The sequence below is a fragment of the Pygoscelis adeliae genome, unplaced genomic scaffold (genome assembly GCF_000699105.1).
Source record: "Pygoscelis adeliae isolate BGI_AS28 unplaced genomic scaffold, ASM69910v1 Scaffold9, whole genome shotgun sequence".
Taxonomy (NCBI): Eukaryota; Metazoa; Chordata; class Aves; order Sphenisciformes; family Spheniscidae; genus Pygoscelis; species Pygoscelis adeliae.
In genome coordinates, this window is record NW_008825557.1 from 2,991,439 (window position 1) to 3,008,296 (window position 16,858).

The 16,858-nt window shown below is 38.5% G+C and overlaps 1 protein-coding gene across 1 annotated transcript in view; it reads right to left on the reverse strand.

The window, feature by feature from the left end:
* The window catches only part of KCND2 (potassium voltage-gated channel, Shal-related subfamily, member 2), a 294,641-nt gene extending 278,192 nt beyond the window's left edge, over window positions 1–16,449 (reverse strand). The window contains exon 1 of the mRNA XM_009332280.1: window positions 15,276–16,449. Coding sequence (XP_009330555.1) covers window positions 15,276–16,390 — 1,115 coding nt within the window. The 5' untranslated portion in view covers window positions 16,391–16,449. The remainder of the gene's footprint in view (window positions 1–15,275) is intronic.
* Between the last annotated feature and the right edge of the window lie 409 nt (window positions 16,450–16,858).

A 16,858-nucleotide genomic window follows, 5' to 3' on the forward strand; every position in this document is an offset into this window, starting at 1 on the left:
TTATCAAAGTCTCACTTAAGAAAAAAAAGTTCAAAGATTCCTGAAGAGATTTTCTATTACCTTACATGGCAAAAGCTCTTGATGTTTTATTGTGAAACTTCTAGAAGAAATATGAGAATTCTTTTGGAAAAAGCTCTAGATATTTAATTGAATATATTCACCTTATCTTGCTATTATCTTAGTCTGACTTCAAAAGTTCTTGGCACTTTTTATAATTCTCTGATCAAATTCAGTAAACAGAATCAGTAAATAAGTTACCAATTCTTATAGTAATGAAAACTTGTAAATCATAGAATCATAGAATCATTAAGGTTGGAAGAGACCTCCAAGATCATCGAGTCCAACCATCAACCCAACACCACCATGCCCACTAAACCATGTCCCTAAGCGCCTCATCTACCAGTCTTTAAATACTCCCGGGGATGGTGACTCAACCACTTCCCTGGGCAGCCTGTTCCAATGTTTAACCACTCTTTCAGTAAAGAAATTTTTCCTCATGTCCAATCTAAACCTCCCCTGGTGCAACTTGAGGCCATTTCCTCTCGTCCTTTCACCAGTTACTTGGGAGAAGAGACCGACACCCACCTCGCTACAACCTCCTTTCAGGTAGTGGTAGAGAGTGATAAGGTCTCCCCCACGCCTCCTTTTCTCCAGGCTAAACAACCCCAGTTCCCTCAGCCGCTCCTCATAAAACTTGTTCTCCAGACCCCTCACCGGCCTCGTTGCCCTTCTTTGGACACGCTCCAACACCTCAACGTCCTTCTTGTAGTGAGGGGCCCAAGAGATGAACGGGTATATTGCTCTTCCACCTCGCACCACAAACCTGTCATAGTGAATCTGACTGGGAGACCACAGTACATGGAAGAGTTAGTGATCCACATAACAGTGAAACTGAGTAAGCATGGTAGGCCTGTGCTACATGTCCATCCTGGCCTTCAGGCTGTGCTGTGCTGCACAAATACCTTGTCCGCAGAATAACCTGACCAGATCATTGAAACAGAGGAGCCTGCAGGCAACTCAAGTACCGGTGATTATGCCACCTGTGTGGCCTTGCCTTCATCTAAAAATGCAGCAAGAAGTTCTAATGAGAACATCCTTTATGAATAAAGTTGTTTTATTGTAAAAATAATAAATTGTATAATAGCACAAAGGACCAAAAAGGAGGAACTTCTCTCCATGGACAGGGTCTGTGCCACGTGCCGTGGAAAAATCCATCCAATGCTACATGAATGCACGGTTCCCAGCATCTGAAGGGACATAAGATTTACTACCTATCTGTAGTCCTCTTTTACTCTATCTTGTTAAAACAGCTATTTTATTAAGCCATTTGTTGTTGGGCCTTTCTTGTTGAGATCCAGAAAGAATCCTGCACCACCTCTCTCACCTCACATCCCACCACCCCACACCGGCACAGAACACCAGTCACCATCAGGCTGCTCTCTTGAAGGCCTAGCGATTCAGATTTCTAACACTGTCTTCATCTATTTCTCTCCAGCAAACTAGTTAGGTAAGTAATTTCTCTGCAGACATGTTGCATGGGTCCCTGTTCTCAATTTGTTTCTTAAGACAGTGGAAAAGTGGTTGACATATTAAAAATATCACTTCAAGTCTCAGAAAGTATGTAAATAAACTTGTCTTCATACAAGTACTTGTTCCAAGGACAACTTAGAATTAAGCAAGAAGATTAAGAAAGAGCCTACATTCTCTCCCATCAACATCATCACTCTTCAAGCTTGTAAAAAGCATTTACTTGAACAGCAAATGGAAGGAGCACTATTTTTTAAAATATAATTAAATCAAAATTAATTTCCCCAAATTGTGAAATAACCACTCTTGCCCCTCAAAGGAGAAGCAAACTTTCTGTAGTGGTGCAGTGGTACAGGATAGTACTTTTGCTTTAGAACTTGTTTGGAAATTTATGATAAAGCTGCCCAGTTGAGGGAAAAAAAGAGGAAATATTATTTCTTCTGCAGTTTATTCATCCCTTTCCACAAAACAAAAGTTTAGTATGCCATTTAATGCATAAAGGAACATAATTTCATGAAATCTTACACAAAAGAGAAACATACTGAAGGAAATGTGGTTATTTCACACTAGTATAGAACTGTACTAGCTGGCAAATTTGAGATTTGCTGCTCTGGAAAAGCAGAACATGAAGACGAACTAAAATGAGTTAAATCAAATCATTGTTGATAACAGGATTTCATACCAAATTACAGAATTTCTTCACCAGACAGATTGGTATGATTTGCAGAGAAGTGAACAAAGTTCAGAAGGTAAATGTGAAAGACATAAACTCTGAAGCAGTTTTGACCATAACCCTCTCTCATGGCCCTCAAGCTTTTGCAGTGGTCCAGTCTGGAGGCAGCTTTAAGAAAATGTTAATTTTTAAATTGAATTAAATATGAAAATTAATACTGCAATGAGGAGAGTGTCCCCACTGAAATTTATTTTAGTGTGTCTCTAAGATTTTCAGTCTGCTTCAGAGCTATGCATTGGCAATGCCTAACTGCAGTCTAGAGCTCTGACACCTCCTGGAAGACACTAGAATAATGGCATGGGGGAATATGCCTGACACCTCTCCATTGGGGCACTTTAAAAATGGACAGCGGTGAAACAGTTAACAAGACCAACATGTGAATCCGTCTTTAGGTTTCCCAGGAGAAGAACAGGAATAGTTTACAACCCTTTGAAGTTAAGATTTTCAAGCTCTCCATATCTTAATTCAAAAGTAATGCTATTTGAAGAATGACTTCTTTCCTGCAGAAAATTACAGTGGATACTTACTTAAATGTTTCTTTCAGTTTTCTAGAGGCTTCTTCTAAACCAGCAGAAACATTAAAACTCCTTATTTTTTTTCAAATTTACATTTTTTTCGTGTTGTTTGGAAAAGGCAAAAAAAATTGGCAAAAGCACTGAAGTGGCCTTGAAGGTTGCACAAAACAAGAATATTTTGAGTTTAAATGTAGCAGACTCATTGCCTTTTTGATAAAGTGGGAATTGTCATCAAATCCCAAGCACGTACTCTGCTATGATCTTTGAAAGGAATATGTTATGGGCCTTTCAGAGTTGCATAACTGGGAACAAGGAGACTAGACCAAACCAGATAGACACGGAGGTTGGGATTTATCTCATCCATTTCACTTGGTATTTAAATATTTAAGTCTCTACTAATCATAATAAATTTCATTTATACTCAGTGCAGAGGAATGAGCACCTCCAGATGCCTGCTTCTCTTCATTACCTCCTAAGTGAGACAAGGATGACTAGTTCAGAAGGATTTAACTTTTGGAGGAGTAAGTTAAGGCTTATAAATACCTCCCAGAGACGGTAAGCAACTGGCAGAGAAATGTTTGAACTCCACCTCCAGATTCTTCTATAATAATTCTATTGTACAGTATGTCCTGATTGTCTCCTTTAAAAAAAAGGATGTCCTACTTGTCTCATTTAAGAGTTGTACGTCCTGATTGTCTCCTTTAAAAACCCACACACCTAAGATACGATCTAGAAATTCTATAGCTATATCCTTCCACACAAACACAGGGACTGGGAAAAGAACTGTATACAGACAGCATGAAAGGCTTATTTAAGGAAACCTTTCTGCTGTATTCGGATTTGTTTGCTTTGAAAACAAAGGAACTTCTGAGTATAGCTAGTGAGCTGGAAAATAGGTATCAGAAAGTATATTAAGGTAAAAGATACACCACTGACACTAAAGAGATGAACCAACCTGTTTTCAGCCTTTTGATATGAGTATCCTTCAAACGCACTTATGTGGATCCAAACCAATAGTTCAAACCATTGTCCTGTCCAGTATTCCACATCATCTAGCATTTTTCTCTGTATTTTTAATTTGTTTGCAAAGACGTAGCAAGCACTGCACACTAAATGTGGTGACTACATAGAGAAATAGGGAAAGCTCACATGCCTTCCAGAACAGTGTTGCAAAACCCACAGCCTCTTTCCTACTGCATGGCCAAACCCACTGTAAATCCACTCCGTGGGTCACTGCCTGACAGACGTCGTGCTGTACTCATGGTGTGAAGAGCGCTCGGGGCAGAGAGTGGCCAGAAGGCAGTTGCATCCAAAGGGATTTGTGCAGTTCACTCCAGGCACTCTTTTCTGTCTTCTCCTAGAGACCTGAAACAAAACTGGTTCCTATCTCCCCCTCCCACAACTAGGTTTTTAGCTTACATGTATGCACTGCTGCACAAAGGTGTCTGTATTTTAAATCATTGGTCGTGCGTGCCAGACACAACTAGTCAGCATCATCTGTGGTCTGCAGTTGTGCCTGTCCCCAGAGGAGGAGAGAGGCTGACGTGGCTCTGCTGATACGGCAAGAGGCTGAACCGTGCTGAAGGGCTCACCAGCATGACTAGCAACATTGCTTCTCCCATGCATGATTTAATGCATTAAATTTCAAAAGGTTGGGGCTTGGAAGGAAAGAAACTGTAGGCTAAATGAATGATAGTGGTTGCAGTCTTTCAGCAGCTACCACTTCTGCAATGATCTGACTGACATGGGGTGAAAGGGAGAGAGGTGCCAGAAGTAGCACATGGTCCAAGAAGGATAGCGTATGTATCACACATTACATGGTTTTTTGTAAGGAGCTTCCTTTATAATATTACCTCTAAAACTCAGCACCTTTTGACACAAATTAACATCCTGTAGGTTGATTACTGTGTTCACAAGCAAATCAGATAAAACTTGAGCTTCCCTTCCACTTGGAAAATAACTAATACCGAGCTTGTCAAATCATTAAGCCAGTCTGTGGATAGATTTACTCTAAATTGTCTGCGGGGAAGCTTCAATTTGTACTCTTTGAAGTTTTCCATCCAGGTGCCAGAAAGGTAACTACTAACTAAATTCTCAATCACTGTAGAGTTTACAATGCAAATATTCAAAGTTTCATTTTATATAAATACATGTGAAATAAACTCAAGAAATAGCTGCACCTATAACTTATCTAGCTCTCATTAGGAGTATGAGAATAGGTGTATATACTCTGATGTCTAGTTCTGCCTGTCCCGAGTCCTTGATATCCATGTCTCAACATGGATTTGATCAACTGATGTAAACAAATGCATCGGTAACTAAAGCCAACCAAAAAGCTTAGAAAAGCTAAAAATTCTCAATTCTGTACGTAATACAACATACCGTGGTATGTAAATTACAAAGTTGCTGTTAAAAAGAGTTGTTACTAAAGATTTTTCGGTACTGCTGTACTTTCAGTAGAAAGGCCACAATTCTTAACCTGCTATTTACCAACAATGAAGTGATTAGATATCCTAAAACAAAAAAAGTATATACCCTCTTCACAGTCAGATTTGGAAAGCATCTTCAACCTCTCTGCTTTTCATTCCTCTGTGGGAAGCAGAAGAATTTGGGGATCAGCATGTTGCAGCTGTAATCCACTGTGTCAAAGAGCATCAATTTTGTTCCTAAGCAACCCCGCACAGTGCAGTAGTTGCTGTCCATACCTGATAAGGATGCTCAGGGAATTGTTAACTGACTGCAAGTGGGAGAGATGAAAGTTGCAGAAACTGAAAGTAAGGCCACTAACACAGTAATAAAATTCCTCTTTTGGGTTACAAAAAAGGGGGAGATGAACAGTAACAACAATGAAAAGTAAAGGATCCCACTTTACATATGCTCTCATACAGAAAACTCTTTTCATTCATCTTACTGAAAGAAGCAAAGAGTCGGGACGCAGCAGACACTTTCAGACTGTGAGCTATTATACAATGTTAAATTACGTCCTTCACACCCTCAGTGTCTGACTCTCAGCGTTTCACAAGGAATGTCTGGATGGCCAAGCTTGCAAGTGGTAACTTGAAAGACTGTTCCCTGTGTATCAGCCAAAATATTTTGAGAATCTGCCAGTACAATGCAAGAAAACCCATGTCTCTGGATACACGTTTGAAGAAAGTTGGGGTTGGACCTTGAAATAATTTTTTTCCAAAATAATAATTAATCACAGCATGTTAATGTATTATCATAAAACTAGATCATTATAAGTACCTTTATGGAGTTTCACAGTTTTTTTTTTTATCCAAGGTGATTTAAAACTGTAGTGGAATATACTTACTTTATTTTAATTTACCAAAGTACTCAGACTAATTAAATAAATTCCTAGAAGTTTATATTGTCTGTTATACCATAAGAAGTTTTATCTAAGGAAACTGAGTCTTCAATAATCAAACAGCCAAATTTATTTATGCGGATACAGATTTTATAACTTTTTTTTTAATGTTCATATTATGTTATATTAGATCATATTTTGAAAAAATATACAAGTGTTCTTAATATTGGGAGTTCTGCTTCACATGTTAATTTTTTATTTGAAGCTTTAGTGCAAGTGGTAGTACAAAGCTGGGCTAGACACCATCTGGTTAAGAGTCAACTCACAAATCACAATGTCTCCTCAAAGAGAAAGAACTGTGATACAAGATGCTTACCTCAAGAGAATAACTTTTTATACAAAGAATCAGGAAAAATAATGGAAATGTGTTTTAAAGATGTTTCATTTAGGAACACAGAATAAGGTAAAAATCAACTAGCAGAGCTAGAGACCATGCTTACAAAGCTCATATTACTGCAAAAAAAAAAAAAAAAGCACATGCAGGCAAAGTACTTCTCAAACCTCCCACTTAAGTCTACAAACAATATACGTAAAAAAATCAAATAGAGACAAAATAAAAATATTTTCCAGCACACCAGAGAAGGGGATGAATTTGCAGTGGTCAAAATTGAGAATTACAGTTTACCTTTTCTTACCACACATTAGCATCTTAACAAATTTGTTGTATATAAGCTAAATATGAGACCTATCAAAACCAATAAATCCTCAGGTTGGATGTTTCTTTGAAAAAATGGCATCTCCTACCTGACACTGTTTTATAATTTTGCACCCGGTTTCTAAAAACATTTTCACTAATTTAACAATATCTGCATGTCATAACTCACATTTCTTACACATCTTTTCATGCTGAACTGTTGGTTTGAAAAACAGAGAGACAGAAAATTAGGATCAAAAAATATATTTTCCCTTGGATGCTTTCCATTACTCTTTCAGTCATATTACCTTTTTTTTTTTCTTTAATTACTTATTCCTCTTTCCTAAGAATACCATACACACAACACTCTATCTCCTTCTACAGTATTATGTGAATATAGGGCATATTGTATTTTAACAAGACCTGAACCCTTGTAAGATCCATTTGAGTCTCATAGGGGTAGGACATACCCAGAGAGTCTCAGTACAGTACTCTACTTATCCTATCTGTTATTCTTGTGCACATAAGGCTATGTTTTCTAAGGTGACTAGGTAGCTAGTTTCCCAGATTACTTGCTTTCAACTGTTCTCCTTTGTGTTTCTAAGCACCTAAGCCTCTTTTGAGAATGCAAGCTGGGTGCTTATCTGTATCTCCAGATACCTAAATGCCTTTAAAAATCTTCCTTGCAGTGTTTGGCTCCTATAAACTAAGAAACCCAGGAGATCTCTGTGTCTGTAAGACTTGACTTCACCGTTAAGCCAACCAGATCAAAGAAACCAGTAACATGGATGAAACTGAAAACCCGGGGATGAAATGCAAAATACTGCTCCTAAATACTTTAAATATGCAAAATTTGACTTTGTTCATACTAATAACATTTTTCTAGGTTTTTAGGCAACCTCCCATTTTCTATAACAGTGCAGGATCAAGCCCTAATTAAGTTCATTTACACAGTGGCTCCAAAGGCTTTCACCTTCAGGATGGAGACCTGCAGACAAGTAGGGAACAATATTGTGCAGTGGAATATAAGAAAGGAAACTGTTTTTCTAAATACACATGTGACACGCGATTGCTTATGTCGCGGTTTAACCCCAGCCGGCAACTAAGCACCACGCAGCCGCTCGCTCACTCCCCCTGGGGTGAGATGGGGGAGAGAATCGGAAGGGTAAAAGTGAGAAAACTCATGGGTTGAGATAAAGACAGTTTAATAGGCAAAGCAAAAGCCGCGCACGCAAGCAAAGCAAAACAAGGAATTCATTCACTCCTTCCCATGGGCAGGCAGGTGTTCAGCCATCTCCAGGAAAGCAGGGCTCCATCACGCCTAACGGTTACTTGGGAAGACAAACACCATCACTCCAAACGTCCCCCCCTTCCTTCTTCTTCCCCCAGCTTTATATGCTGAGCATGACGTCATATGGTGTGGAATATCCCTTTGGTCAGTGGGGGTTCAGCTGTCCCAGCCATGTCCCTCCCAACTTCTTGTGCACCCCCAGCCTCCTCACTGGTGGGGTGGTGTGAGAAGCAGAAAAGGCCTTGACTGTGTGTAAGCACTGCTCAGCAGTAACTAAAACATCCCTGTGTTATCAACGCTGTTTCCAGCACGAATCCAAAACACAGCCCCATACTAGCTACTATGAAGAAAATTAACTCTATCCCAGACAAAACCAGCACAGCTTATATGAATAATATCTTTGTACCTTTAATATTTACACAGATAGCAGTCTTTTAATGTTTTGTCAGCTTTTGTAAATGCACTTAACTGCTAGAATCTGAACTGATGGTAATAGGAACTCTCTACTGATGACTGCGTACATGAAGATATGCCTTCTAATAATGTATAAGGTGTGTTTACGGTGGTGTGAGAAAAAGAATGCAGTCTCATTTTAATTATAATAGAGCTGAATCTTGTTGGATTTTTTTTTTTAATGAAGCTAAAATATTCTAGGACTGATGTATTGGTCACATGATCTTCATATGTGCTCATTTTTAAATCTGAGCCTTCACATACCAGATACCTGAGTAAATATTTGTATCCAGTATTTTTCTACAGAACACTTACACCTGTTGCACATCAGATGCTCTAGTCAAAAGCACTATTTTGTATTTCATCTCAATTCACATTTATTTACGTCTATGCTGTGGAAATAATGCAAATTTCTTTGTGTACTTCGGTGAAAATGGATTTTTTTTTTTGTCAAACCAAAACCCACAACTTTTTTACTTAACAGGGGGATTATAAAATATTACCAGAGGCACAGGAAGATCAAAATCATATGTTTCAGCAAAAAATACATAAGAAATAATGGTAGGCTACTAATTGTGATAGGGGTTGAAGTCCAAGCACGGTAACTATTATTTTTCTTGGAAATGTAGCATAGAGCTATCATTTCAAAGCACTGTCTATGAATTTAAAAACCTTTCCTCCATTGCATGAGCAATGCAGAAAAAAGATGTTTTAAAGACTATGTCTTGCACAAAAATCTGTGCTCCCATCTATTGCCTGATAAATGATAGGTACAGAAATATACAGAATCTTTTCCATCACTCTGTCAGCTCTGTTGTCAGGTAACTGATGAAACCTGATAAGGCTGAATCTAAATTTTGTTTCTGTATTTCTAATTTATATTCCCTCTTTTGAACAATCTATCCACTTAACCCCTTCTGAACCAGATTCTTCTCTCATCAGTTTACCATGATGCAAATTATGAACTGCTGCCAGTGGACTATAATGGTGTAAGAATCAAGTAATAGGAGTAGTTCATTAGACTTTCTTTCAAATGTCTGAAAAGTTAATTGTCACCCTGAAGTTGCAAGACGTTCTCAACTTATTTTGGATAATTTTATTTCTGCAGCATTTGTAAGTTCCCATGTTCAGAAATACAGTTTCCATTTCCAGATTTTTTTTGGGCAGTAGCACTATTTCTAATACTGTATTCGTAGATTTATATGGCTTTTATATTGCAAATTTTTCTTCTTAGACAGAGGCACAATGATGTGAGTGAAGTACAGATTGTCATCACTCAGTTTGAACTTCTTGGGTTCGATCACTTAAGGATTTTACTAAAATCACAGTATTCACTGAGGGTTAGTTGAATGATAAGCCATAATTAATAGATCAGGCACCAGTCATAATTACTCTCTGAGACGACTTGTTCTGCTGTACTACGTCAGCATATTTCCTTGCTACATCCTGGCCCGCACCAATCTCATTGTTCTTACTCTTGACTCACAATAACAAGGAAACAAAATTCCATCTGTTTCCCCCAAAGGAGCAAATAAATTAGATTCTGAGCAGAAAGATCTTTTTGTTAAGCATCACCTTCATGCTCTTCATAGCTGAAGTAAGGAAATTCATGCTCAAGAAAAATGAGCGAAGTAAACTAACTCCTGTTACTCTAAGAGATCTTCAGGATTTTTTTGAACAGGAAAGCTGGTCCTCAGTGCAACTAAATAAGAATATAATGACTCCTGTCCTCTGTCAAGCCAACAACAGCCCAATACTGTTTTGTCAAAAGTTTGAGTAATCTTTTTATTAGAGAACAAATAATATTTTTTCACTGCCATCAAAATGACCCTTACTTTTCAGTATTTCAGATTCTCCCTGGAGCCCTTTTTGCATATCTAGTAATGTGCTTTGAAGGTGATTACACTACACTTTGTCCCTCCTCTGTTATATAGTATTCTAACTATTCAGGCTAAACGTCTCTGCTGTGAAGAGAAAATAGATTGAGACATCAAACACATTCATAAAATACAAAATTCACTAGGTTGTATATAAGAATACAAAAATAGAAAAATGCTATTTGAAACAGTGTTGAAAATATCAAACACAAAATGAAGGAATGAGCCAATATGTACGTACGAGATAGAGAAATAATATTACAACTTTGCTAATATTTACCTTTGTAATATTCATCATAAGAGTATTTCTAAACTTTTAATGAAATTGTTCACAAAACAAAGATTTCTAATTTTGTGCTCTCTTGTTAGATTTTATTTAACTCAATTTTTTTAATGCAAGTTCAGAAGAGATGTATGTTTTCAAACTAGCGCACAGAGATAACACAAAACTAAAGGCACTCATAACAGTCAGAAAAGGAAAACAAGATAATGTGTGTGGCATTTGGGAAAAAAGTGATGCTGTGGAAATTTTATGATGCTCATAAGGAAAAAATCTATCGAACAAAGGTCAGGGGAAAAAAAACTATTATGAGGAAAGTTCAGGTCAAATGAATGACAATGAGGATGAATGAAAGATTTGATCTAGTGGTGAAGGATGAATGAGGAATCTGGAACAAAGAAGCAGAAAAAATAAAGCCAGAAGAATCTTAATATGAACATTAAACTCGTCTTGAACAAGGGAGGAAAGGTGCCAAGCCAACAGACAAATCCCCAAACAGGAAGACTGTGGAAAGTGATAGTTTGAAAGAAAAGTAAAGAAAACAAATAGATGGAATATACCCATAGGGGTGCAATAAGAATGGAAAAGGAGTGAAGTGGGAGAGAATAGAATGTGCAGGAAAATGAAATCCATTGCCCTATTCCCCTGTTCACCATTTGAGGCTTTCTGTTGTCACATACAGTCACCTGTTCGATTATAAAGTCTTCAGGGAATTTGAGATATCTTAGATGGGATTCCTCATACATTATGGGCTATATTAACAAATAATGAAAATGAATAGTTGCTTTATCTTTTCTGGAAGACACAGCTCTAGTTTATACAATCAAAGAAAATAAATGAATAGTCTCGTGTTTAAGCTTCCCTTCATAAAGTATTATGCTCACCTACAAAAGTATCGCATGACTTGACAAAGCTACCCAATGTAAAGCCTATAAGTATATAAGTTTAATATAGCAGTGAGATTGCTTTAGAACTAGTCACAGAAGAGCACTGTGTTCCTTATTTAAGTATAGTATCTTTATAAAACATGAACTACACTATAGCTCTGCCTGATTTGGGAACAAACATTACCCTTATACCATCAAAACTTTACCAGCTATTCCAGCTCATTTGCTGGCTACTGACAGGGCAGAAGGAAAGTTACTAGATTATCATGTTATGAGGGGACAGCAGAAGGTGACCATAACTGTGTCATTATGGGTGTAGATGTTCACAAGCCCACATGGAAGTCTGCTAGTCCCAATTTAATAGACTTGAGCTTTTTTCTCTGCCAGGTTTTACACTACCCAGTTGCATGACCTTTATGCCCCTAACTTCTATGCTTTTCATTGTTATCTTGAATCTCCACAAACTGCTTTGTGACCTCTTTCAATTTTATTCTCTTGTCCCTTCTTGTCCCTTGTCCCTACTTTACTTTTGCTTTTGCTACAAGTAATACTGATAAAACACTAATTTGAAATTCGAAATCAGACAGCTCAGTTTCTGGCAGAGTGCATGCTGTTATTCTAGAGTCATCTTTCTCTCTTTTCTCTCTTTCTCTCTCTCTTTCAGCCTTCATCTCTTTCTCACTCTCTCTCTCTTCCTTTCCTCCTTTCTTCCCTTTCTTTAATTTCTTTCATATAACTTCTCTATGTACAACTATGTACTACTTGAGTTGAGCGGTCAAGAACAGTTAATAGCTGGGATATCCTCGGAGGCTAAAATGTAGTAATATTTGAAGTCACTGGCATTCTGCAGAGGAAAATGTAATCTATGCATTTTAGAGACACTTTAATTGCTCAGCAATCATGCAGAACTGAGAAATATAGCTCTGCTTCCAAGATAATAACTCCCCAAATAGCAAAGGTCGCTTACTCAATACCCTTGCTATCTAGCAAAATATGAGAATGACACCAAGACTCAAAAACTCAACTTTATGTTAATCTATTATTCGGTATTAGATTTCATATATTTTTGTAATATTTCACATAACCTGCTGTGTGCTACTGTCATTTAAATAATAAAGACTTCATCTAGCTTTGTTGCTAAAAGAAAAAAGTTGTTCATATACAGCCCATTTATATAGCCCTAATTCAGCTAAAACTAAAATTAAAAGTGAATGGGAGTTCTATAGTAGTAAAGAGATGAGAAGCTTTAGCACAGAGAAAAGGTAGTAGTACTAATTACAATCAGCTTTCACTGACCCTTGCTGGTTTTCCTTTTAATTTGCCTCTCTTTTTGTGTAATTATTCTGTCAACTAAAAAGAGTTCAAAGCTTTTATTATGTTAATTCGATTTAAATTATTCATATGTATTTAACATTTAAACATAATCTTTATGTGGTTGTCATGATGTTATTAAAAGGACATCATCTAGCTAATGCATTGATTAAAGATTTCCCAGAAATTTGTGATGTCTGTCATATCTGAACTTCTAATCATACCTGAACTTCTGAGGGTGAAACTTTGGATCTCTGTACAACCTGCTCAAAACTTTCTCTGTGCAAAGTACCTCAAAAAAGGAGTCAAGCATGAGTGTACTCTTTTTAAGCCTTCTTCTTCCCCTCCGGACCTAAATATTGTAGGGCTGCATACTTGAAAATAGGTTCTTAGGCTCTATTCAAAGATACTTTTAATGATGTTCAAATCTCATCAGTACTTTTGAAGATTTTACTCAGTGCAATACCTCAGAACCTGCAACTATAGAATAATACTCATTTTTTGGTGAAAGAAGCAAACAAACCGTATTAATGCCAATAGATACCATACCCATCTCAGAATCAATTGCAAACTGCCCATAAAACTGAAGACAAAATTATGTTCAGTACCATGGACAAGTACTGCCCAAACTGTCCGTAACAGTGAGAACAACTTACTCAAAAAACACCTTTCGTTACAAAAACCCACAGAGCAGCTCCTGCTCTTTTATAATAAGATCACAGATTCTAAATATTGGTAAATTCTTAAGACCTAATTTGTTGAAACCATCGCAGTTCTAATTAAAAATATGTGGCAAAAAGTATCAGCATCAGAAAATACAGGACTATGGAACTAGTTAGTATGCACGACTTGTTCCTTCTGCTAACTTGTCCCTTCAGTTTGTCACTACCAGAAGAAAATAAAAACCAAAAAAACCCAGGAACCTAAAATGCAGATTAAAATCCCCAAAGCTCTTGTCACTCCTTTTTAGCATAACTTGCCCTTACAAGTAGTATGAAATATTTACAATGCACTATATTTATCTTCATTTGTTATATCATGCTGAAGATAAAAGCTCTGTATAAAAAATGGTGGCATAAGACAGTCCCTTTATCTTTTTCAATATTTTGTTATGTGCGTTTCCCAACTAAATTACAATTGCACATAATAAATCGACTTCTTCATAATAGTTTAATAATGCACTTTCATTTTGTTACATTTAAAAGTTATACATGTTTCATAAATCTCAAAAGTCCCAACAGATGTGGCAAAATGTTTGACTAATAAAATGATGGGCTTTGTCTTCATGAAAGTGAAAAGTTTGTCTTTTAGTATCTGTAATTATTAAATAACTAGACAGTTTCTAATGAATCAACAAATTTTCAGTTTCACAGATGATACTCTACAGCTCAAAATTAAGAATAGGGCAAAAAATTGTCTCCTCAAATTAGTCAACCTTCTAAATCCCTGTTATAATTACAGACAAATGCATTTTACAACTTGGTGCACAAGAATCAGCTGGTACAATATTACTCTGGTATCAGAGACTTTACAAAATAATACTATCTCCCATCTTTCCACTAAACTGCATTGGGGTCTAATGTCAACAGTGGCATTTTTTAACTCCTAATTCTCTGGAAGAATTTATATTGCCATTAGAATTATGTTTTAAGACATATGTGTGATCTGTCCTATGTCTCGCACTTCCTCAGATCATTTTCCAGAGTCTGTCGCCAGCCAGTGTAGTTTGACACTTGTCGTTTACAAGTTACAGGTCCATGGAAATCAAAGGAAATTTATCCAGTGTCTTAAAAAACATCAGGAATAATTTTTGTGAAGATTAAGGTATCTATACCTGTTTTATTTTCATGAAAACAAATCGCTTTGTAATACCGAACTCAATATCCAAGTCTACATCAATCCATCACTTCAAACAAAATGGCAGACTTTTATGTATGACCAAATTAAAAGATTGCACTTGGGTTCTCCTTATAATTATCACTACTTTAGCAACACTGTAACAAGTCCTGTCAGCAAACACATTAATCTATTAGAAACCCACTGATAACTCACAGATATTCATAAAATATTCCAATTTCACTACCCAACACCAAGTAAAATGTTAGAGAAAATTGCAAAGAAACCAAACAGTTTTCAGATTACTTTGGTTTGTTTTGTTGTTTGCTTTTTCAGCTTATCTGCAGTTTTGGGGTTCGGGTTATTTTAACTTCAGCAACACTTTTAACTCACTTGCATGTGTAAAACATTCAGAAAGAAGTGGTGAGTCGTGTTCATAAAGTTCTGTAACAAAAACTTACCCTTGCATTTTTTCTATCAACAGTTTTTTAAATTGACTATTTGCCGTTCGTGCCAATACACTTGTTGAAATGTTGGCTGTAACCAAACGCCAGCTGCACTTACCCCAGTGTTGTCATGGTGACAATGGTGTACCAGAAGGCTGCAGGGATGCTGGTGAACTTGCTGGCTGACGAACCTTTCTCTGCATAGTACATGACTGTGGCAAAGATGATGATGGCCATAGTGAGTGAGAAGAGGAGGAAGCCTAACTCCGAGGCACAACTTTTCAGGGTGTAGCCTAGGATGCGCAGCCCCTGTGAGTGGCGGGAAAACTTAAAGATCCTAAAGACACGAAAGACTCGCAGTGTCACAAAAGCCCCACTGACATCCTCATTATCTGTCATCACCAGGCCAATGTAATACGGCATGATGGCGACCACATCAATGATACTCATGACACTGCGCACGAATTTGTAGCGACTAGGGGCCGCCAGCAGACGTAGGAGATATTCAACCGTGAAGATCATGACACAGGCAGTATCCAGACAGAAGAAAGCCACAGCATAGCGCTCCCCACAGGGCAGCTCCTTGATGCGACCCGGGCTTGCCCCGCAGGGCACTGTCTCCACCACATTGGCAATAACAGAGACGGCAATGAAGAAACCAGTGACATAGTAGAAGACCAGAGCCAGTGTACTGGTGTGTGGGTTTTCAAAGGCCCGCCACATCCTCTGCCGAGCTGTCATTGAGGGCAGGGAGCTCTCAGCTGCATGATCCTGATCGGCATCATCCTGCAGGCGCTCGGCGTTCTCACGCCGGCGATCCTTGTACTCCTCATAACAGCAGTCGCCAATGATCTCAGGGATGATGCCAAAGAAGGCCAGCTCCTCATCGTAAGCTGAGATGCACTCCTGGCGGGGATAATGAAGCTTCCCGGTACGGTAGAAGTTGAGAATGTGGCGGAAAATGTCAGGGTCCCGATCAAAAAAGTACTGCTGTGTCTCAGGGTGGTAGAAGAAGTCCCGCTCCGAACTGCCCAACAGAGTGTCGGGGTAGCGCTCTAAGGTATCCAGCCATGTCTGGAACTGGATGCCACTCACATTCAGCACGATCAGAGAGTCCTGGCTTCGCTTCCTCTCCTGCCGCGGAGCAGCTGGCATGGGACCTGTGGCCACTGGCATCCATCCTATGGCCGCTGCCCTGGCAAAGGGTAACCAAGCTGCTACTCCTGCTGCCATGGTCCCAAGCAACTACTACAGCTGAGGGAGTCAATCTAGAGACAGTCCTGGTCCAGCCACTAAAACAGAGAGGGAAAAGAAAAATACAAATGCTCACATATTTTTGAGGCAACAGAATTTCTGAACATTGCTGTGATTAACCGAAAATTTTTTTGCTTCCTTTTTGTTTCCTCCCTTTTTTCATCCCAGAGTATCCTTTCCAGGGGCTGGTTAGCCAGTTAGGACAATAAATCAGGGCACTTGGAAATCAACGTATGCAAAGCAGCTGCTCTAGCAGCCACATCCTCTGGATACAAGGTCCATGCGAGGCCCCTGGATGGAAGCAACGGTCCACAAAGCGCTACCCCCAGGAGCCGGCTAGCAGACCTGGTGCAGCGGTGCAGCCACCTAGAAGGAGATTTTCTTCCACGCGCGATGCAGCCGGTCCCTCCGCCCCTCCTCCGCTCCGCTCCCCGCCCGCTGCCGGAG